Source organism: Manduca sexta, chromosome 5 (assembly GCF_014839805.1).
Source record: "Manduca sexta isolate Smith_Timp_Sample1 chromosome 5, JHU_Msex_v1.0, whole genome shotgun sequence".
Lineage (NCBI taxonomy): Eukaryota > Metazoa > Arthropoda > Insecta > Lepidoptera > Sphingidae > Manduca > Manduca sexta.
The window spans coordinates 9649057-9673517 of record NC_051119.1 but is presented as its reverse complement, the minus strand read 5'-3'; the positions used below and the strand labels follow the sequence as shown (position 1 = coordinate 9673517).

Here is a 24461-nt window from a genome sequence, read left to right as displayed (position 1 = left end):
GTTTTTTTTTTATTTAATTGTTTAACCAAGTAAAATAAAAAAAAAAGGTTTACATCTTATCACATTTTGAAATATATATAATCGTAATTAATATATCGTTATTTTAATTAGCACCACCAATATTATCGTCGATTTTTTTAATATAAATATCGAATTGATTCATAAAAGTAATTAATGCGCTTTTCTTGTAGTTACATGTGTTTTTTTATGTTGTTTTATTTTTATTTACTCACGTCATAACGACTCACGATCGGTAGACACGAGCGCCCTCTCGGCTGCAGGTGTGAGCTTGCGCACGTCGACGGACACGCCGCCGGAGGGGGGCGAGCTGGGGGGCGAGAGCGACCCGACTGCAGGCGTCGGTGCAGGCCCGGGGGACGAACGGCATCACCACGCGCACGCACCTGACGCGGCGATCAAACTACACCATGCTATATACACACTCACTTGCATCGTGTGGCATCAACTTACGACAATACATAGGTAGGTGAATTTTTGACATAAAAAATTATAATACCAATATTTTAAGCAAAAAAGAATATGTAACAATTTTTTTTGTAAATGTAAGCAGGATGTATAGAAGTAAAGTCGCACATTCAAGAGAAATTGCTTCGCAATTACGACTTAGAACGTAACAGTTGTTCAGATTTATGAATCCATATAAATAAGATCTATATTTGTGCATGTCACACGTAAAGCTGCGTTTGATTTGTGTTGACTAGTAGTGGCATTATGAGTAGTGATGAGTGAGTGGTGTGTGGCGTGTGGTGTGCAGCCTGCAGGCGCAGGTGTGCGCGTGGCGCGCGGGCGCGGGCGCGGGCGCGGCGGGCGGCGCGGCGCGGCACGACGCGCAGCTGGAGGAGCTGCGGCACGCGCAGGCGCGCCTCACGGCCGAGCGCGCCGCCTGGGAGGCGCAGCGCACCGCCGACCAGGCGCAGCTGCACCAGGGTACACGCATACTCATACCTCTACTGCACCTTCACAAACATGGCGAATATTCAGAATGATCGTCGTAAACGACATGTCGCACTTTTTACTAGAGACATTTTTGCTTTATTTTTTTTTATATTAACAGTATTTTTATAGGACGATTATTTTTTCACCCAAAAAATATCACCACCACCTAGACATAAAAACCATTAATATTTTAGAACTCAAAAATAAAATAGCGCCTCTTGTAAAAAATCGGTAGTGATGTCCTTTCCAAAAAGTATCGATATGTGCCAATATCGATACTTTTTGGAAAGTATTCGACTCGTAATACGTGATAGACCACGCGTTACCATCAAGAAATACAACATCCTGCTGGTCATCAATTTCACTAAGCTTTGCATTTCACCTAGTAAAATAATCAGTTGCTGAGCCAGAATAAAAAAAAAATAGTAGTTTATAATATTATTATTTTTTTCCAGAGCGGCGACAGTTACTAGAGGCTAGAGAAGAGTTGACATTACAACAGAAGGACGTGGAACAACAACGCGAGCGCTTGTACAGGCGTCTGGAACGGCTGCAACAGCATGGTAACCATCGATTATTTCATAGACTATTTTTCTTTGAATGTCACACCAATATTAGATGATAAATACGATTTATTTTAAGACCAAACTATATTTAGAATTTCCTAAAATAATTTATGTAAAAAAAGAAAAAGTGAAATACTAATTTATCACTATATTGCGTTTGGTATCTCTAGTGCGTTTTCATAAATGATCCCTTTTTATTACATGTTGGCATACGTTAAAATAAGTCAACAATGACTGACTTTTTTATGACGTCGTTTTCCGTGATATTTAGTAATATTTGTTTGCAGGCGGTTCTCAAGAGGAAATAGCGAGCGTGGGGACACTGTCACCAGACTCCAGCGTGAGCGACACCATGCGGCGGAAGGAACCTAAGTGGCGAAGTTAGTATGCTTTAGGGTGTAAGGGACACGGTCTCGAAAACTAAGACAGCAAGTCTGCATTCCAGTGGCGAAGGGTCAATATAACTCGATTCTTGCAGGTTTTCCTTCAGTAGAATTTATGTAGTATATATCATTAGGACGATTTGCAGACTGCATTTATGCATATTAGTACCTACATTATGTTGTGTCGGGTTCGTTACAAAATATCTCCTATCGCCACTGCTGCCTTCGGAAACAATAAAGACAAATTGTAGTGGTGATTGCTGACATTACGACACTGAACAAGTATCGCGTTTTTTGTATCATCGTATTTAGAAGCACCGATAATGGGACCTGTCTCCGCTTGCGTAAGCACTTCCCTTACACCTTGTAGGAAGATGGCGCATTGTAAATGGATTTGACTAAATGTTTAAAACTAAATACTATGGCGACTGGAATTAGTACTAACGTTTTAATAAATCAAAAGGCTAATCAGAAAAATAATGTTATACTTAAATAATACAATAGAGAATTGCAAAAAAAAAGATCGTAATAGGGGACCGGCCTATGCTTGATTTTGTACATTATTCTATATGTAATGGTTAATAATACGAAAATGAAGCACTCCTCCGAAAACTGCATAGATATTGGTTAAAAAATGAGCGAGTAATTCAGATTTAAAATATTGTAATGTGCAGAAGTGGGCGCGATGTGGGGATATCGCTTCATCTCTTTCTTTTGAACGTGTCGTAATTCCCGATGACGTCACATGTGGATATTTCGTCTCTTTTCTGTTTCTTGTTAATAACCCCTTCCACCGAAATTCAAAGACTTATAACTTGTTGATTTTTTACCGGATTTCAATAATTCCTTCTGTGTTATAATTTATATTATGTAAATATTTGATAATAGTAAAGAACAAAAATTAGTCCGGTACCCTATTGTAGTTTTTAGTGTGTTCTCATGAGTATTAGCAATGTGTCGCAGATAACCGCGGCTCGACCGGGTCGGAGTCGAGCGCGTGCGCGCTGCCGCCGCCGCAGCTGCTGTCCGCGCAGAACGAGACGCGCGCCTCCGCCATCGCCGCGCCGCTCGCCGTACGTACCACCATCAACTAATTAACCTCTCCACCCATTAGTGGGTAAACGGGCCAAACACAAGATGCCTTTCTATAATCACTCATGCTTATACAAAACTAAAATGATGATCTTCAAACGCCTGAATAGAAAAAAAAACAAAATTTGTTCATTCGTTTTGGAGCTGTGGTGCGACAGACAGACATACGGATACGTAGATATACGTGCATGCACGTACGTTTACGCATTACATGACTGTTTAATAGTGGAAAGTTTAAAAAAAAATTCGAAGAGATACATAATAAAAATGTTATAAATAATAAATAGAATTATGAATGTTTAACTTTCCTTACATCAGAGATTGCATTTATATATATGTCAATTGCGAACAGTTACTGCAACTGTTCGTGTGCTTCTTTACGCTATAGCTTTCACAAATGCTTACGCGCAACCTGCGAGCGGCACGCAAACGCGCCCTTCAAACCTTACTTTCCATTATAAAAAATGTATGGTTTTCAGCAAATGGTGAAACAACAGTTGCCTTTGAAGCTAGCGAGCGGCAAGAGTCAGCAACCGCCGCCTGGGTACCACAGACTGCACGAATCGCCCAGTGAGGTAAATATACAATATCTTACTTCCGCAGTCGGAGAGGTTAATTAACTTTTATGATCATTGTTTTATGATTCGATGTTTGTGGCTTAATCCAATTAGGTAATACTTTATGTGGCTTTTTGAGGATAATTTACCGAGTTGAAAACACCTTAATGGGGATCGACCTCAAGCAGTTGTGTAACGGTTAATTTCTATAAATAATACCATGCACGAGAATATATGAATAAAAATAAGTAATTTGAAAACATAGTAATAAAACGTTGTTCTGATTGGTTTATTTTTGCTATCGATCGAAAAGAAGTTTGGGCTGGTTGATTGAAATTGTCGTTCAATTAAACAAAGTCGTATGTGCAACATGTTTGAAAATATCTTTGTCCATACTATATTGAAGTAGAAAAATTTAAAGTGGATGTAGAAGGAGTCATTTCTCGTACTCGATTATTTGTATTCTTATAGTCAGATATCTGATGCATTGTTTCTTGAAAATTAAAGTTAACTAACCTCTCGATTGCGATATATTTAGTTTTTCTTTCTGTGTATATATCAAATATTCGAATTTTAGTTGTTAATTTTTCGTAAACTTCGCCGTGAATTTTTTTCCACCTACGTTTTAAATTATTACATAGTTTTATACTAGTTAATTGAAATATTGACGTTTTTAGTTTATTTTTGATATGTCATAGTGTAAATAAAATTTATTATATCTAGTCACGTCCATAATTATTAAAAAAAATTGAAAGCTGCCACAATTAGCTGTGAAACACAGAGTGAACAAGCTTGAGAATAATCTCGCTATCTCCCTCTCTCGCGTGTATCACTTGGCAGTGACGTCATAAGTCTGAACTGCGTAATATATCATTTACTCACTGACAATCATCCCTTAAACCTAATTTGAAATAATACTCAACTACTTTTTTAATATGATAATTATGATTAACATAATTTAGATGAAATATCCATAAACTCAGTTATCGCATTATACATAACATACATACAACATAAAACAGATAAAATGGTTGGTATTTTCAGGACATGGACTATCCGAATGTATTTTAACGGCTATATTGTATTATCTGTAAGTAACACGCTATTGGTGTCCAGTAGATTGGTCTATCGAATTAGTATCGGTGACGTTTCGAATTATTTATCATCAATTTTCCCTTCTATTTATGCTATTTTCGACTTCTACCGTTTTCAATAAACGATCTAAATCGCTTTTTTCGATCTATCGTCAAAATTGACCAATCAGAGCGAAACTTTTTTGGCAGGCTTACAAGTGACGTTATTTTGATTGGTTGTTTCTTGGATATGGATCGAAGATTGAGATTTGGATCGTTTATTTAAAGCTGCCGCTAATGAGAGTATAAAAGTATTATATGACGTCATCCGTAACGAAGAGGAATCTGGTGAACTTTAATTTTTTGTTTTACAACCAAAAAATAAAGCATCAGTTTTAAAAAAGCCAACTCTTTTCGGAATAATTTGAAATGTTGCCACTCGTTGTTTTATGATTTCATAGTAAATATCTGTTTAATCAGTTCAAGTAAGCTTCGGTAGTATGGAAGACTATTGGATAATATTAGCTTTATGAAATCTGTCTGTCGTTATGTTGCAGTTCAATTATCTTATCTAAACAACCATTTCGTCTGTTCCGCTTTCAATGTTAGAGCATGTATGTTAGTTTGTTAATATTGTGTATTTACCTAAACCATGAAAAAAAATATCGTCAATTTATATGTTATAAGCATATCAGTAATGATTTAATAATAAAATATTTTATAAAAATTCAATATCTCTAACACGTACCATTATCTACCTTGTACTAGATAAAGCCGATCAAAGAAACAAGCATAAATTTGTTATGTATAAAGTTACTTTTTAAATCCTTCGTGGTTTTAAAATTATTTATTTAAGTATGTAATCTAATCTGGAGTAACTATAATCTGATCCATATAGGGCATCTCCTGCAGCAAACTTCCCACAAAAAAGGTTTTAAACACTACCTGTAGGAATAAAATGCCAGGCAAAGAATATAAGAACTTATGCAGGTATTTTGAGAATCAAACCAAAGACAATCGGATGCGCAGATGCTAGGCTCGAAGGACCAATTTATCGACCTGTTTTGTACTCGCACATACATCACACCTTTATCCTCTAACAGATAGGCTAGGCAGAGCGCAACCAGATCACCCACCATATGTGTTCTGCTCCAAGATGTTATTTAAGCCTAATGCCATAGGGCACAAATTCCAGACTCCATGCATCTGTTTTATACTACTGAAAATTCAATTCCGGTACACTGAACCTGGAGCATTATAATGGCCATGGTACACGTTATTATGGCCATGCGTAACACGCACGTAACGCACCACTTCGCGTTTAAGACAATAGTAATTGGCAAACGTACAAAAATCCTTGCTAATTTCACCGACATAACGTAACACGCCCGTGTTACCAGTTTACACTGTCATAGAGAACAAAGTCCCTGATGGTAAGTACTACGTATATGGTAGACTAATATTGTCGATGAACAAGGCATGATATCTATCAACAAATGTCACCATATTCCAATACAATATCAGTCTTACTTAGAAACATTTCGCAAAACTATATTTCGTTAAAACACAAATTTAGACCAGCTGTAAAGAAAAACCGGCCTTCTTGCCTCTTAGTAAGGTTTAAATTAGGAAACCGGTGATGTTTGTAACAGCTATTTAAGCAGTTCTTAATCACCTAACGCTAAAAGTTTATGAGTAAGACTGTATATCATTACAAACAGAAGTAAATAAGTATGGTTATACGATTGATAATGTTGCAGCAACAAGGCTTAGTAATCCACCACACGCGCACGGGCAGCTCGCCAGCGCCGCTACCCTCGCAGCAGCAGTTCAACAACAAGGCCACCAGGTATGCTAAATAGTAATTTCAGATTACCACAAAGCTAAATGATTTCTTATGTAAATTGTAAAATAAGTATCGAAATAATCAGCCATAATACTGTTTCTATTCTATTCAATTATCTGTAATGTTTTCTAAGAAAATGGCGGATTAGAAAAATAATATTAATTTGTTACAAGTAGGTATTCATTTTGTTTTAGTTCTCTGAATATGGTGCAGCTCTTTTATTCCAATATCGATAAAGTAACTGATTTATACCGTCAACTATAAATCCAATAAATTAGTTTTAGTATCGGATTCGGCAACCTTACATGTTAATTAAAACGGTTTAAATTTCATTCTCCCTTTAATACAATAATACTTTTTTTTATTGCTCGCCTGATGGTCAGCGATAAAGCCGTCCATAAACAGTAGTAATCTTAACTTTGAATAATTAAGTACTGCGGGGCTCTCCACTATGCTCGCCACCCTGAGATATAAGACGTTGTCTATAATGCTACGATATCCTTCAAACCGAAACACAACAGTCAATGCTCATTGCTGCTTAGGACTAGAAAGTACAAACACGATTGTTACCATGTGCAGGACGAACACATACCCGAAGCTGCCGGACAAGTTCCGCGTGCGGTCCCCGGAGGCGGGGCGCGCGTCGGTGCCGGCGCCGTCGCCGGCGGGCGCGTCCCCTCCCGCGCCCTCCGAGGAGGAGGTGATCTTCTTCTGACAGCAGCGGCCCGCGCAGGCGCACACGCGCTCCTGAGACTGCCGCCTCTCATAGACCTTCCGACACATCGACATCGACTGTACAAACCTGATTGATTTGATTATCGACTGCTGCTGCGCTGTGTATCTGTGTCGATAATTTTTCGCTGCACTATTTGAGTTTGCCGCTGGATTTGTTTACTGAGTAAATACGTTTCTTGTTGATCAATAGGTAATGTATATGCTCCTCATTTGATTCCCATAACTGTAGTTTATAACCTGTTTATCGATAATAAGTTTGACTGTCTATTTTTGCTATTTTATTGTGTTTAAGTATTTCATTAGTTTATTTTTAAATGTCATGATGTGTAGACAAATAATTTGCAGCTGCCATGACTTGGATTATATTCATTTAGTGTTCGATTTAATTATGTATTCAGTATATTAGTAATTTAATTTAATTCTCAAGATGATCTGTTAAATGACGTCTTAGTTTTTCATACATATAAATATGCAGCTATGTAACATTCCTTCGATTATGATCTCTATGTATTGAGCAGTATTCAACTATCAGCTGATTGGAGGCAACTAACATTCCTTACGTTCCTTTATTTATTGTCGTTGTAGGAGGGTCTAGTGAGAATGTAACATTAGGGACCTTGCTTAGGTACATTAAATCATTAATTAGTAATCATATATCGATAGTGACAATCGATATTTCGTCAAAATGTCGACTGTAATTTCGCAAGATTATGGTACGTTATAAAATGAGATTGGTACAAAATTAAAAAATATGAATATCATGCAACTCGAGAGTTGCCGCTGATAATGACATTGTTCGAGATATCTCGTAGTTATATTCGCATTGTTATAGGACAAAATTCAATAGGAAATTTAAGGTGAGCTATAGTGTAGATATCATTCATTTAGAATATAGAACGATGTATAAACAATTCAGAGTAGGCATTCACGATAGAGACGCAACCAAATGAGCAAATATTAGATTTGAGCTTGATTAGACAAATTCAAAGTAGATAGGCGACAATGATTTTAACAAATGATGGGCTTAGTAAAATTACAACTTAACAGTAGAGATGTCAAGATTCTAGCGGTCTATAGATGATTATAAACATTGTTAAAATAGATGTTCTCGTGAATAAATAAATTAATCTTGTTGTTGACTTATTGGAAATATTAAATCAGTGTTATTGACGACATTTGATCGAATCGAGAACGGTTTGCACGAATATGCCGCGAGTAACATTACAATCGTGCAATCGTTAGTTCTCGATTTAATCGAATGTTCGAAACTATCGATGCGAATATTAATTCGTATAACTTTGAAACTGTTGTTAAGTAACGTTTTATATCTATTCTTTATTAGGGCACTTGTTACTCGGTCGGTGTCCATTAATTGTATAAGTATTTTGGTCGTACACGACTGACGATTCGAATTAAATTGAAATAATATACAATTTTTGCACACGTTCTACAAAATATATTCTTGATCACTGAATTTATTTTTTAAATTAGCACGCTGTATTCCGAACTATAGTACATAAATGCTTTTATATTTCGAAGTAACTTTAATATATGAATATATAGCTATATTTATCTGTACACTGTTTGAAATGAGTATATGATAATTATCACATTATTGTATAACTGTTATTGGTGTAAATATGTTGAAAAATGTTTATTATGTGTAATAGAATGTTATATTCGCAATTTTAATGTTACAGTAGTTTTCCGATCGCGGCTTTTGCCAGCGTTGAAATTCTTTAAATCCTTGAGAACCTATTTTAGTATATATTTTAGCTAATGGATTCATATATTTACCAATGAAAATTGCACTTCAATCCTTTATTTTTGTCGATAAAATGACGTATAGTTTATCGATAACCCGAAATCTATCGACGTTTTAACCATAGTATTACTAATGAAGGTACGACGTTTAATTTATCGATAACCATAATATCGACATTTAACCATAATATTCCAAATGAATGTACAATGTGTTAGCATGGTATAACTATACATACAATAGCAGTTGAAAGATAATACGACGCACTGAAGTGTTTGGTAGGGCGACGCAACATCGAGTGAGATAAGGCAGGGATTTTATTCGCAAGTGATATTAGACAGTTGCTGGAACGAGAGAGGTTAGTTGGTATAAAATATACTTTTGTTATTAAGCTGAAACAGACTAATATTATGAAGGAAAAAATGGTGTCTCGAATTTCTATAGCAGTTAAATTGTAGGAAATATTTTAGTATTCAATTTAAAATTCAATTCAATTTAAATTTTTAAGTTTCGTTTTTTTTTTAATAAGCTATACCTTATCGTGTATTTTTAATGCTATTATATCTGATTTATTGAAGATATTCCGACTGGATATCAAAACGTAGACCTAATGAAATTCCCAGTAAGTATTTCAGATGCAAGTGATCATCCAATAAGTTAAACTAGACTATCCCTGGCGACCGTCAAAGGCATGTGGATATTATGTTTGAATCACTATACCTATTTCTAGATTCATTAAAGTAACCCCACTAACAGACGTTTTTAATAAGCTATCTCGATATCAATTTGCAATCCAATTCCGATTATGAATCAAAGTTCTTTTAATTTCAAACTGATTGGTCCATTTTTTAGTTAGACCGAAAAATGCGATTAAGAAGTCGATTATAATCGATAATCATTGAAAATGGATCGATTTTTAATAATTCTTGAAAATGGTAGTATACTTACAAACGTATGCTTTTACACGTGCTAATTGCTGTAGAAATTCGAGTCCTTATATCGACATTAAAAGTAGTACTTGCCCATGTAATATCAGTGTATATGTAAAATTATTAGTTTGTTACCCGACTACACACACTATAATTTAAATATAAATAGTTAATTCGATACTTTCTTAGTATTCCAGCCATTCAAGTATTGCATTAATTGTGACATTTGTCAATTCATGTTTTTAAATACCTATAAGCGTGTTACTTTTTTCAAAATAGGAATTCTAAAAGTCGATAAATTATAACAATATTAACGTAATATTTGGACGGACTCGTTTGACTATTCATAAATAGCTCATATAATATTCGACAACGGCGCGTAATGTAAGGCAGCGGTCTCAGTAAAATCATGAATGAATACTACCGTACGTAAAATGGTTTATAAAGTAACTAAACACAGTCACGTCTGAAAAACTATAGCGACTATCAGTTTACGGTCGCACTGCACGTTTACATACATATTTACTGAAACGCGATAGAAAACGTTAACTCTACTAAAGCTGTAGTCAGACAAGATGTTTTCGTTAGGTGCATGTTCCATTAAAGTGACATCATGCAAATGTTTTAACTCACTTAGATTACTGTTAAACAACTCATAAGACTATGTAACTATTTTTCGTGCATTTACTGTAATCCTTTTTACTATTTAGTGTTTAGAGATGGTGATATTTTAAAAACTATTTTCTTGTTTAAGATAACCTTTTCATACTGAATGTATATATATTGACGTTGATGTTTGAACATATTGAACGTAAGTATTTGTCTCTTAAAATGTATCGAATGAATTATTGTACCTAGGTTTATAAACATGTCTAAAATCTTACTTGCAATAAGTATTTAGCGTTAATTGTTTTAAAATATAAAAGACACGGACAGTCTTCGCATTGTTATTAGTAGAAATGTTTAATGAAATTGGATTTAATAAATAATTTTATTGTTTGCAATTCGTCTGATAGATATTTCGATTTCAAAACATCATGACAATAAAATAAATAATTTTCTATTTTCGGATCACGCTTCCATTTGGATCGTTTTGTTTGAATATATTTATGGAACTTTCGAGAAATGTACGGCCGTCGGTTATTGTTAATCCATATCTTGTGTTGACGGCCAGTATGCATTTAATATAATCGTTCCTTAATGTAAACTTTAATCATTCGATGACATGCTATTTTAGATTTAAGTGTAATGTTGCATTTAGCCAAATCAATATCGAAACAAATTATAATAATAAACTTATTCACGAATCACACCACAATAACAATGTAGATCTCAAAATTACAAACACACTGCTGTATTTTTAATATTTAATTGTTCCTCCTATCGCATTGACAATACCGTTAAGAAATGAGCTTACATTCAGGATAAAGTTAAATAAACTAATTATGAAGGTTTTGAACTATTTAACAGAGTACATTATGTGATTATGTTGATATTGGCATAATATTTAAAAGATCTACTTCATGTAAGAAAATCAGTGCTATTAGTCGTTTAGATTCTGGACTATGTAAAAGCTATTACAAATGTAATTATTTTCACAAAGGCAAGCGCGGATTCACAATGAGACAATGAGGATGACTATATGATCATTTATTTACAAAAGGTTTTTGCATAAATATTACTCGCCCGTCAATGTCCCTCAATACGCGCACCATTCTACTTATAAATTTAGATACAGTTACTCGTGCAGTATTTCAATATTTATGCTAGTTTTACGTTTACGCATTATAAACTGTAGTATTATGTTAAGTTTGTGGCAATATTCAAAATTTTGTATAAGCTTTAAAATTATACTTTAGTATTTTTAGTAATGGATTCCCTCCAAATTTCTTTTCGTGTATATTTTGTGGCGACAATACAATGCGTATTGCTCAATGTTGTGCTCATTTATTCCTTGTATTCTAGTTTATTGATATTATATACTTATATTTTGTAAAGTTGAAATCTGCAACATCCTACTTGCTTGATGGTATGGTACGGTTATGTTGATCTCTATCTGTGAGAGTTCGCGGGCAATGCCTGCCTTGTACTTAATAGATGAATGAAAATAAACATTTACTTAGTATCAACTCGTGGTTTTATTAAAGACTAGCTTTTGCTCGAGGCTCAGTCTGTGAGAAAAAGTTTTATCGCGTTAAATGACCCGCTTTATATTGTCCCGGAATAAAATTGGGTCTATATTTTTAATTATACCTCTAGCAATTCATTGTTGAATACTGCTTTTAATTCTATGCAGTAGTATTTGCGTGATGCGTGTACAAACTTAGACAGAAAACAAATATATAACATGTTGTGGCTTCTGTTGCTCTGATAGAGATCTCCCTATACAATATACCCTATACTCAATATCTATTATGTTCAGACATCAGCCTCTTGGAATATTATTATTTGTATAGAGGCTGATTTTTTGCCAACCCAAATAGTATAACAATGAAAATAACACAAAAAGTATTTTATGATATCTAAGTTATATATGATAAAAAAATAAATGTTTGCGTACAAAAAGTCATTTATTTACTTATAATTAAAAACAAGCTTATTCATGGACAATTTCGTATCCACAACAAAATGGAAGTATAGAAACAACATTATAATACAGCAGTCTTCGAAAGTATGTAATAAATAAATATGCACCTTATTTTAAAGGCACAATTTACAACAATCAACCAATTATACAACCATCTGTGAAAAAAATAAGAATCATATAAACATAAGAATATAACTGTATTTCGATCACTCATATCGAGAATAAGCCTGGGTAGAGACACCAATACAGCATAGCATCAAACAGAACAGAAAAAGCAATCATATTAAACGAACATAGCGTACGCGCATGTAAATTAAATATCATATGTAATGTACTACACTACATGTCTAAACCTCAGTACTCATATTAATAAGTGCATATTGAGTATACAAAATGGAAGCTAAGTGATAACATGGCATCAACCTTCATAATAAAAATGTTTCTAATAAATAAGCACAATCATAAACTAAGAACATAGTAATATTATTATTTAATTGATTAATGAATATTGTTTTAACTGAAAACTTATAATTCTAAAAATTTTGTATTAGAAATAAAAACAATAGATTAAGGCAGGGGCCCTATATGGGGGTATATCCTTTTTGCAATCACAAGCATTTTAATCGAAGGACAACTTTGATGGCTGTATGAGTAAATAGGGCATTTCTTGACTCTTACCTATGCCGCTAACGAAGCTGTCCTTCGAATAGAATGCTCGTAAATGGAAAAAGACGGACTCGTCCCCATAGACGGAAAGGGGCCCCTGATTTTAATAATATAAATTTGAAACCATGTTCAAAAAATTCTGCTACAATACTTTTGCTAATGTCCCTTGTTCCTTTTTTGCCAATAAGTTCTTATAATTACCTACACAAATGTATATAGGTATAATATCAATATTGAAGTCTTTATTCATAAAAAGGCAGTGTGTATAGAAATGGGCAATACATTTATGCCAGGAAGAACTATTAAAATGGATAGATGAGCAAAGACAGGCAATACAAGCCTTATTGCTATAGTCAGACTACAGATTTTTGGAGTTTTATAAATATAAGGTGTAATGCTATTCCCATTTGATGGGGCTGTAGACTAACTATTTAAATTGACTTATCTATCGCCTACAGCAGGGATGGCGAACTAATGGCACTGCCAGTGGTGGTACGTGACAAAATAATTTGGTCACACGAGTACTATACCAAACATTGTATATGCAACTTATTTTGGGGTTGACTTTGCTTAACATCAGTGGAGCCGCTTTGCTGAGACCCAAATAAAAATAAAAACAAAAACATAGTTGGATCATAAAAGGCACTCAGAGGGGCACTTGGATAGATAAATACAGTCCTGCATGTCATTGCAGGCCATATTTTTTTTTTATAAATAATGGCACGTAAACCATTAAAGGTTCGCCATCCCTGTCCTACAGTCTTATTTCTATTAAATATCTCACAATTCACTTTTGCTTTACAAGTTCCAGACAATCCGACCATCTTAATTTCAGTAAACTATTGTATATTTAATTTATGTGCACATAAACATTATGCAATTATAAAGTTTCCTTGGATGCTACAAATAAAAAATCAATATTTTCCTCTTTAAAGCTAACAATTCCTCTCCCCTTAATAAACATTCGAAAACATAGTAAACAATTATAAATCTCTAACAAGCTCTTGCGAATTCTTCTCCCAAATCTGTCCGGATCGATACAACCTGTATATTTTATTACTAACTAACTGTTGTCTAAATCGTGTCATGGCACCTTCAAACTTATGTTGGAACACATTCATCTGTGTCATATTGTACCCTTCCCCATTCGTACGGTAAACTTTTGGGTCCCTACATTCCGTATACTTATGTGCTCCGAGTATATCTAATGATATATTCTTATTCGACCTAAAATCTAATATATCATCAAAAGTTGTCATTGAATCTAAATTCCTAATAAATACTGGCTTTGTATCTTGTTTAAGCATGTAGTAATGTGTCTTTTTAATTATATCTGGATAACCATCTTCCACATCACTGTCGTCTTCTTGATTTAAACAGAACAATAGCTGTGTGACTTCAAGAGATGCTAGTTTTCTAGTAGGATCTAAGTCATCAACAACTTCCTTCACATTACCATGCACTCTGGGGACTAAAAACTCATCCCAAGACATGACCACGACATGACTAGCTTTGTTTGTCTCTTCTTTGTCTAGTCTGAAGTGTCGGAACAAACAATCAAGTTCTACAGCTTGTCTGACTATATTGTAAGATTTTGAAAATATAAATGGAAAGTTCAGAGGGAAGAACTGTATTCTCCATTGTGTTATGTCTGACGGTAGCAAGTTCAGTCTTCTAATGATGTCTTCTGATATCATGCTGTCATATATTGTGTAGTAATCAACACCCATCATGTGGTGGAACACAAGAAATTCTATGAAGGCATCTCTTGAGACTAGAGGCACTTGGTTTGGTATCACACAGATGGCTGGCTCGATATTATTGACAAATTTAACGCTACCACTTTCACGCATTACTCTCTTTGTGTTTACCTCTATAAGTCGGTTAATTGGCGCGTTTATAGGATTTACAGTATAGTCATTCATATAGAAGCTTACTCCAATAGGCTTCCCAAGGTTTTTGCTCAATATACACTTAAATACATACAATTGATATTCACCAGTCGAGTCTGAGATCATTTTGAAGGAGAATCGTCCAGCTTTAGGTTTATTCGAGTCCTCAAGCCAAATGTTACATCGAAAATTCGGCCGAACCTGCGTTTTGCCGATCACGATAGTGTCGACGGAATGCGCGTGGGATTGAGTTAATTTGTCGTATTTCTGGTATGAACGTAAGAATGACGAGTATGAGTAGAAGTTCTCATCTATTTGTTGGAACAGCGGCGGTGTCTCTCGCACCTCCATAGAGGTATTTCGGAGTATTTCGGACAGCATGGTCGCATTGAATCCGGGCCCGCAGAATTCCACCGCTGATAGACCAGGTTTCCCGAAGAAGTTCAGCACCTCCAGCACATACCGAAGCCGGTAATATTCATGCCTGTATATCAGTAAAGTGACAACACTTATAAAACATCCGACGATGAGTAACAGTTGATAATATTTCCGCATGTCGCCTGTTTTCTTTCGAGGTGTCTTCATTAGAGTCTCTGTCTACAAAATAGACTTTTTGATACACTTCCAGGCATTCGATAAATTAATATAAAATGCAATAACAATGTTTTATTCAGGTCTAAACTAAAAAGTAAAAAATGTAAAAAATATCAGAATTTGTCACTTGTCAAATATAAATCTGTCATTATTTGTAATTATTTGTAATTATTTGTCAATAAATTTGGATACCTTAAATTTAAAAATGGGTAGAGCTAGTTATGGGAAAAAATAAATAAAAAACGATATTATGAAAATGTGGAATGAAAAAGTAGGTAAAAACCGTAAATATATATATGTACTATTGTGCAACATAAATACTTATTCAACAATAACAAGAAAACTTGGAGCTCTGTGGGTAGGGCTCGTCAAATTCGTATAATATGACTATGCTATCAATTATCTGGGAATTTCCGAAATAAATAAAAACTAAGGAATTTATATTGTAGTAATATTGTTTCCAACCGAAGATTCGCCTTTGGCTAAAAGAACACTTTCGGTGGTCAATAAGAACCGTGTGGCCTAAAATTCTTAACAATCATCAAAATGGAATGAAAAAAAAATATTCATTTTGCTTTGAAATATTTTCTTAACAAATTGCACGGTATTTTTTTTTTAAGTTTTCATATATTTCATATTGATATTATTTATTTATTAATTATACATATAAACACCATAACTTTTAAATACTAATGCAACGTTATACGGACAAAGTTAATTATTAATCTCAAAAATTGGTTTCAATACATCTATGACCTATTTCTGTGAATTCCCGTAGGTTGTATCATCATCACCATCATCTTGGACTGAATTTCCATAAATTTGTTACCTTTCGGTTTCGGACGGTGTAGTTTTCGTATTCGGATTCGGTCAGAAATCAATGTTTGTCGGACACTATTACTGAGATTAATTATGATTTTCCATTGGCAGCACTGGGACGGGTGACAGTTCTGCCACAATTACGATAAAAAGCCGAATCCGAGCAAGTCATCGACGTTTTCATGGAAAATCTTGTGAATGTTAAAAATTCAAGTCAGAAATAAAATAAGTGTTCATAATGTCGGCTAATAAAGAAGAAACTTTACGACAATTTTGCGATGTGACCGGCACGGACGAGGCTCGAAGTAGATTCTTTTTGGAGTCGTCAAACTGGCAACTTGAAGTGAGTGCTTTGCCGTATTTTTGAGTTTTAATTTTGCGTTTATTCTATGTAGTTTCATCCGATTCGGTAGGTTTTCTCAAATTAACTATACGTAGATTTTAGGAAGCCAATCCGTATTTAAGTTTATGAAATAAATTTTCTCCGTTTCCGTCTGATTAGAGCTGTTTTGTTCTAGTTCGTAAGAAATGATTTTGCAATAATCTAAGCATGATTTTAGAAACCAATGAATACAAATTGGAAATTTCTGATTTTGTAAGGTTTCACAGGCGTATCCGGTGCAATGTAACTAACCTCAAGCTGATGTAATACCAAAGTAGTAATTTTTTATTGGTTTTAGTAGCATTGTTACAATTAAACAATGTTTTCTTGGTTTATGTTTATATGTAACTTAAATATAAATCAGTGTTCAAGGACAGTGATTACACTCAAAATAAAAACATTCTTGCATCATGTATTTATGTTTCCAATGCAAGCTAAACCTATGTTTTAGATTTAGAACAAAACAAATCATTTTGTGATTGATTACAATAGTACCAACATTTCAAACATCATGTTATTGAATAATAAGTATTTTTTTTATTATACATTGACATTGATCATGTCCAATCCTATAGTAAAAAAATAAAATTTATTGATAGGCAATTTGGATAATGATGCATAAAGTGTAATATGTAACAGAAGGATACATTGGTTCTAAGGTGAACCATAAAACCACCAATTCACCTTGCATTAATAAAAAGGATCAATAGTGACATATTCCTTTACTTTATATGCGGTCTCGTTGACCAGAATTTTTTACAAAAATATTTTTTACTCAGCATTGAGTTTTGGCACAAAGTTACCAGAGATGAGGATGTATATTTGGTTTAATATAGTAGGGCATGGTGAAAATGACCCCTTATAGTACATAAAAAGCCTAAGTAAAATATACAATATGAAATGTTTGTTCTTTAAATAATATATTGTAGGTGGCGCTATCAAGCTTTTACGAACATGGTGGCAATGCAGATGAAGTGGTAACCGGCCAGAGTACAGCGGCAGCCCCACTTCCCACACTATCTGACAGCGATATGGAGTCTCCATCAGCATCACCTCCAAAAGCTTCACAGAAGAAAGACCAGAAGAAACCAACTGCCTCAAACTTTGCTACGTTAGATTCCTTGCATCAGGACAGTTCCAGTGATGATGAGGATGGTAAGCACAATAAAATCTTGGCATCTTGTCAACCAATCCTATGAAAATGTTAGTGTGTTTGAAGTAATGCGATTGTCTATCTGAATTCTGAGGTATAGGTCTGTCAACAACTTTTATTGGTTATTATATTTAGATAGAATTTAGATCATATTTGTAATTAATATATAAATATTGTATGGCCTGCAAACTATCTTAAATGCATCTTTAATAAATACTTTGCTAAGCAAAAAATGATTGATAGCTGGCCATAAAAAATAATATAATAAAACAAATAAACATATCTTTCCAAAACTCCAGAGTCCAGATGTGGCTGGATTAAAAACAGAGTTATGGCATATGTCCAAGAGTTCTTCTGTGATAAACCAACATGTTCCAAAAACATAACCATGCAGTCCCAACAATCTGGTGACTCAACATCCAAAGATATGTCATCCCAATCGGTAAATCAAATGGATACAGGCATGGCAGAAGAGATTGTTAGACTGAGGAGCGAAGTTGAGCGACTGTTGTGTGAGAATAGGGCGTTGAGAGAGGAGTTGGCAAGACTGAAAGAGAGTGATGAAGGTCTGTGATTGGTTGCTTAGGTTTACTCAGCAGTTAATGTAGTTATTGATGTTTTATTTTAGTTTGTTCTATTTATTGCTCACAGAATGATTTATGTTTTGGGTAATCGTAAAATAGGTAATTGTAGGTAAATATTGTAATGTTGCCTTTTGGGATGACTTACACCTAAGTCCTATGTGTGGCTATAAAGGCTGCAAAGTCTTTGTGACGTAAGGATAAAATTACTACATTATAATTTATGTAAAATCTAATTATCATTAGAATGATTTGCGGAGTGCATGTATGCACATTATTAGTACTTTATATGTTTGGTCGGGTTTCCTTTTGAAAAATTTCACCCTTCGTCATTGTCGTACATGCTGAATGCCGAATGATTATCAATGAAAATTGGAACACAGATCTTATCTTGGATTGATATTTCACAGGAGCAGTCACAAGTGACACCTAATATTTTATGAACATAATTTTATATTCTGTATTTTTTTAAATATGTTATTATGTACGTTATTGTATTGTTGCAGCGCAAGCTTTTTACGCGGGTGGTTCAGAAAGATCTGGTCAGCAAATTTTAGGACCCGGCAAAGGAAGGAAGGACATTGTGACAGAAATGTTCAAGAGTGTTAGAGAGTGAGTAACTCATTATATATAACCTGACTATGGCAATGAAAATCTTGATCTGGAGGTGCCATTTATGCTTTTTTTTTAAAAGTCGTACACAGAATTGGTTCCACATTTTGCCACACAATGGCAAGGTGTAATATTTACCTGATCAGACTATACATATTGTTAAATTATATTTTAGGTACAGAAAATTATTACACATTTGCTAACTATTATCTTGTAAATAATGAAAAAGAGATAACAAATCTATTTTTGGTTACATATATATTTGATAAAATATATTTTAATGCTAATTTAAAATTGTACCTGTTAAAAAATATTATTGGTGTTTTGGATATGAAAATAGCTTAAAATTTCTTAGTTTTGATGTTTTATAAGTTTTTTATACACTTATTGATATATAAGGCTTTATTATTGGTGCAACACATTATCACTCTCAAGTGTGGTTGGTATCAGTAGAGACACTGTTGAATTAAAGTCAGCATGTTAAAGTCACTATTTAATAGACAAACATCAACAATATCTCAAACAATATCTTAAGTTACAGTATGTGATGAATGTTTACAGCTGAGCTTTTATTAAATAAATTAAATAATGTGTTACAGACGTGGCGCCGTGGTGTTTGACGACGAGCCCTCGTCGACGAGCCGTGGCCGCTCAGGAGTATTCAGCGGCGTCGGATACAGGCTTGGTACAATATTATCGCATTATTTATATTAGTTTTGTACTTTTATGATTTGGTAGGGAAATAGTTTGGGAACATAAGAAGGACACAGGTTACTTTTTATCCGGAAAACTATGACGCGGCCGTTGCCGTTAGCGATGCTAGTTAAATTATAATTATTTGGCGATGTTCTGCAGTTTTTTTTCGCATTTATAGCTCCTATTGCATGATATTCCCATTCAATACACATCTTGCCACTGTCTTCACCAAGTCTGTATAAAATAATTAACTAAACTAAAATAAACTAATAAATATTCATATAAATAAATAAACATCTGTGTCTCGCAGGTCAAACGGCAGACGATCATGAACAAGTCACACCGTCGAACACACAATCGCAGGTGAGCATCTAATTGAAACATTTACATTTGTTTTTTTTTATTATACAGGATGATTTTGATATTGCATAAGTCAATAAAATTATATAGAATATAAAAACCCCTATGGGTTTTTAGTCAGTAAAACTTTTAAATAAAATATGTTGGGTAAGGATTATGGATCTAACGGGAATTTTACACAAAAAAAACAAAGAAGAAAGTTTTTTAGTGACTTCTATCTTCTTGATGGTGAGTAGAGTGGGGTCTAATAGAATTTATCTGAAACCCATCGGCAGTCGACACAATTATGCAAATTATATATATTGTAGTAATGGCGTTTTGTCCCAGGAGAACTCGCGGCTAGTGCGGCTGTGTCTGTACCGGGAAGGCTTCTCGGTGGACGGCGGCGCGCTGCGACTCTACTCCGACCCGGAGAACGCGGAGTTCCTCAGCTGCGTGCGACGGAGGTAAATCACACCAATATCTTACTGGTGTTGTAAATGAAGATGTTTGTAAGTGTGTTTGCATGTTTGGTCCAAATGGAAATATTGTTGAATGAACATTTCAAGTAGACATTTAATGTATTGAACTATTTAATTATTCAATCTTAAGCTGTTATTTATAGCTTGTTTTCAGCTGAGACTGTGATGTTAAATAAACAAAACAGCTGTCAAAATCTACCTCATGTTGTGTCTTAAGATATCATTTAAGCGTAATATGGGTATAATAAATAGTGGCTATTTTGACAGCATCTCTCATGGTAACAACGCACTTCAGAGCGAAAATCTATTGCTACTATTAATACCACCCTACCGTCTTGAACATAACAATATGAAACTTTTTACTCCATTAAAGTGCTCAGTCGTATATTTATTTCGGATAAAGCTAGTGATGATATGTAGTACCACCACCTCAATATTATATCCCACTGCTGGGAATGAGTTGTCTCTACGAGGTGTTGGAGAGGACTATAGTCATAATAGTGAGTTGATAGTAGTGTTGTGTCGCAGTGAGATCCCGCCGGAGCTGGCGGGGCTGGGCGGCGAGGTGCGCGTGAGCCTGCAGGACCGCCGCCACGAGGAGTGCCCCAAGCACATGGTCAAGCCGCCCGCCTTCACCGGCAAGGGACACTTGCTCGGCAGGTAAAGTATATGACACACACAGATATACTCACTCAATCCTTATTTCTTTGAAACGACATGCAGAGGTGCGATTAGTGCCCAGTTCTTCTACTATAATTATATATAATATTATCTTCGTCAAATATTAAGATTTCTTGTCTTGTTTTCTGCTGGCTTGTGGCGTATAATTGCGGCGCATTGAGACTGATCACCTAACATCTCACTGTAATGAGAGTAATACAGTGTAATACTGCTTTGTAATGGAAGGTTTGGAGTTAGTTATTCAAAAACTAACGACACTTAATTTATTATAAAAAACTGTTTTTAGAATTTAGTGGTAGTAATATAATGTTGTGCAGCCCGACGCCGCCGACGGTGGGCGCGACGGCGCCGGTGGCGAGCGACGCGTCCGACCGCGCCGCCAACCAGCGCACCGCGCAGGACGCCGTCGGGCTCGACCCCGACCAGCCCACCACCACCGTGCAGGTACAGTTACCATCACTCGAACATTGCATTCGACATGAGTTAGAGACTTTCCCGCCCTCACACCAACCACTACAACACCTGTAAGCCAGGATCAGTAGTGACATTGTATGACACCGAGCAGTGAAGCTCGGCGAGTCTCGGGGAAAACTAATTTGTCATTCATCAAATAGAAAGATAGGGAGGAGTTGGAAGTATTAATTGTCCACTTTCCCGCCATAGCAAAGCGGGAGACAAAATAATGAACTATGGAGGCGTTTTAGCCTCAAGGATAAGGACCTTTACAACTAGATAGGTTGGTTGTAAAGCACCATGCATAAAATTAAAAGAAAGGATCCTATCGCATGAGTTAATACGCGATTCCATTATGTAAGTGGCCTCGGGCCTTATTCTCTATACTACACCTTATGACCGTGCGTAAAAAGAACGTAACGCACTTTGGCGCGTTTAACCGCCATTTTCAATAAACAATCCCAAACTCTTTTTTCGATCTATTTTAAAATTAACCAATCAGAACAAGGTGTTATTTGACATGCTTATAAATGAGTTAATGTTGATTGATTCTTTCTCAGAATTGGATTGAAGATTGAGATTGGTATCGTTTGTCCACTATGGCGGGTTTCATGTAATGATGAAATGAAATGAAATTGTGTCGACTCCTGAGGGGTAATCATCCCTCGTCGACATTCTATTGGTCTCTACTCCATTTACCATCAGGTGCAGTGGGATCACTGCCGTGCCCGTATCAAAAAAGACTTGTCAAGTTCTTAGGGGCCGTTCAAGTATTACGTAACGCAATTTTTGACCTCCCCCACCCCCTTGAAACACGCTTGTACCGGAAAATCGCTAAAATACCTTTGTTATTATTTTAAAATAAAAAAACCAAAGTAACATAACTCGTACATACCCCCTGTCCCGCCCCTATAACGCATCGTAACGTTTTACAAGACCCACCGTATAAATTGCGTTACGTAATACTTGAACGGCCCCTTACCCAGCAATGTTAATAATGAATGTGTGTGTACAGTTCCGCCTAGCAGACGGCAGCCGGCTGACGGGCCGGTTCAACCACTCGCACACGGTGGCGGACCTGTCGGCGTACGTGTCCCGCGCGGAGCCCGCGTACCAGCTGCGTCCGTTCGCGCTGGTGACGACGTTCCCCAGCGCCGAGCTGGCCGACCCCGCGGCCACGCTCGCCGCCGCCAACCTCCTCAACTCCACCGTGCTGCAGCGGCTCAAATAGTCCAAATACATGTGTTGAACTACACGCGTCTTATTTATGCCACTTTTACACCTGAGGTAGTCTCGATATAGTGAAGTTAAAGGTCCTGTTTCACAATACAAGTAAATGTTATCCGCAACGTTAACGTCCGCTGTCGTCAATGAACAATCCCGATCGCTTCTTTCGATCTGTCTCAAAATCGACCAATCAGAGCAGTTTTTTGATATGCTTACAAATGAGGCATTTTGATTGGTTCATTCTAGGAATCGGGATTGAAGATTGTGATCAGGATCGTTAATTGAAAACGACTGTAAGACAAGATTGCTCAACTTTGCGGATATGTTACTCATCACATAAATATACAGGCCGACCAAATTCAAAAGTCACTCTAATCTATGTTCGAAAATCAATAGTACATACTATGTATATTGGGTGTTTAATATGATAACTTTCAAATTAAATTGACTTGAAACTTATGAGACAGGCTCTTACAGACCTGGAGTTGTAGTTCAGATGGCTTTCTATAATCGTTAACGCTAACTTTATGTATGGGAATGACATATCCTAGCGATAGACTTATCGTATCATTTTTTGCCTATAAACGTTAACAATTGTAGGGAGGCATCTTTGTTAGTCTCCAAGGAGGTAGTCTTGATATATGATCAACGCTAGATGAATGTATATATATACAGGTCATTCCATATTAATTGCTCTGTAATATATCAATATGATCTTTTGTATACATCCATTTGAGTCTATGTGAGTATTAAAAAGCTCTTAGCCGGGATGAACATCGCTGTGGGCTTACAAACATGCGTCTGCGCAACAAAGTCCACCAGGGCCGCACCACAATGCTATGGATAAATCACTTTACAAGCTTTTTAGTCTGCAGTCGCCTTTATCTTCAATAATGACACTGATAAAGAAACCACAGATAATATCAGTCAATGGTCCATCTACTCAACTACATGCGACATCAGTGAAATTTCTTGTCATTGCAAATTCCCTGAAAAAACCTCAAAATAGTAAATATCTCGAAATATCTTTGGGATATATACATGGTTCAAAGGTATTTCAATTTTATGATAATAGCAAAAGGTTTCAATTATGTTTTGGTCCTTAGAGCCGGATTTATAAAACGTGTATGTTAGTCTCCTGGTGTCTCAGCAGTGGATATAAAAAATAGTATGACATTAGTATCACAAAGTAGGTTCAGCATTCGTATTTCACTCGAGTTATGGGTGATCTTTTGTACACTGAATATGTAAGTCGTAGAGATAAACAATTTGAATTATAAACAGCGTTTTATTAAAACCTTTAGTTTTGAACCCTGAACATTGAAGAAATGGAATATTTAGAGACCAATAATAGCAACGTCAGTTGCTTTAGCCGTAAGTATTAAAAAATATCATAC

The 24461-nt window shown here is 35.5% G+C and overlaps 3 protein-coding genes across 10 annotated transcripts in view; 2 read left to right on the top strand and 1 right to left on the bottom strand.

Annotated features, from left to right (window-relative positions):
- Nucleotides 1–12029, top strand: part of LOC115454202 (rho guanine nucleotide exchange factor 28) — a 52821-nt gene extending 40792 nt beyond the window's left edge. For 5 of the 6 annotated variants that reach the window (XM_037444854.1, XM_037444858.1, XM_037444866.1 and 2 more), the window contains 8 exons: nt 258–483; nt 776–948; nt 1413–1520; nt 1811–1903; nt 2870–2979; nt 3478–3573; nt 6389–6477; nt 7054–12029. In XM_037444854.1, coding sequence (XP_037300751.1) covers nt 258–483; nt 776–948; nt 1413–1520; nt 1811–1903; nt 2870–2979; nt 3478–3573; nt 6389–6477; nt 7054–7189 — 1031 coding nt within the window. In that variant the 3' untranslated portion in view covers nt 7190–12029. The remainder of the gene's footprint in view (nt 1–257; nt 484–775; nt 949–1412; nt 1521–1810; nt 1904–2869; nt 2980–3477; nt 3574–6388; nt 6478–7053) is intronic. The other variant, XM_037444860.1, reaches the window with a different exon arrangement.
- Nucleotides 12030–12451: 422 nt separating this feature from the next.
- LOC115453613 lies at nt 12452–15834 on the bottom strand. Its single transcript, XM_030182329.2, has one exon. It carries the CDS (start codon nt 15628–15630, stop codon nt 14137–14139), a length of 1494 nt encoding a protein of 497 aa, XP_030038189.2. The 5' UTR covers nt 15631–15834; the 3' UTR covers nt 12452–14136.
- A 713-nt stretch (nt 15835–16547) lies between these two features.
- LOC115453615 (NSFL1 cofactor p47) lies at nt 16548–24345 on the top strand. 3 transcript variants are annotated; one of them, XM_030182333.2, is made up of 9 exons: nt 16548–16801; nt 17770–17995; nt 19081–19186; nt 19786–19871; nt 20193–20245; nt 20573–20688; nt 21232–21363; nt 21702–21828; nt 22853–24345. In XM_030182333.2, the coding sequence occupies exons 1-9, from the start codon at nt 16697–16699 to the stop codon at nt 23066–23068; spliced, it is 1167 nt and encodes a 388-aa protein (XP_030038193.1). In that variant the 5' UTR covers nt 16548–16696; the 3' UTR covers nt 23069–24345. The 3 variants fall into 3 exon arrangements, with proteins under 3 accessions (XP_030038193.1, XP_030038191.1, XP_030038194.1); XM_030182331.2 differs by having other exon boundaries at nt 20570–20688; XM_030182334.2 differs by having other exon boundaries at nt 16789–16867; nt 20570–20688.
- Nucleotides 24346–24461: the final 116 nt, after the last annotated feature.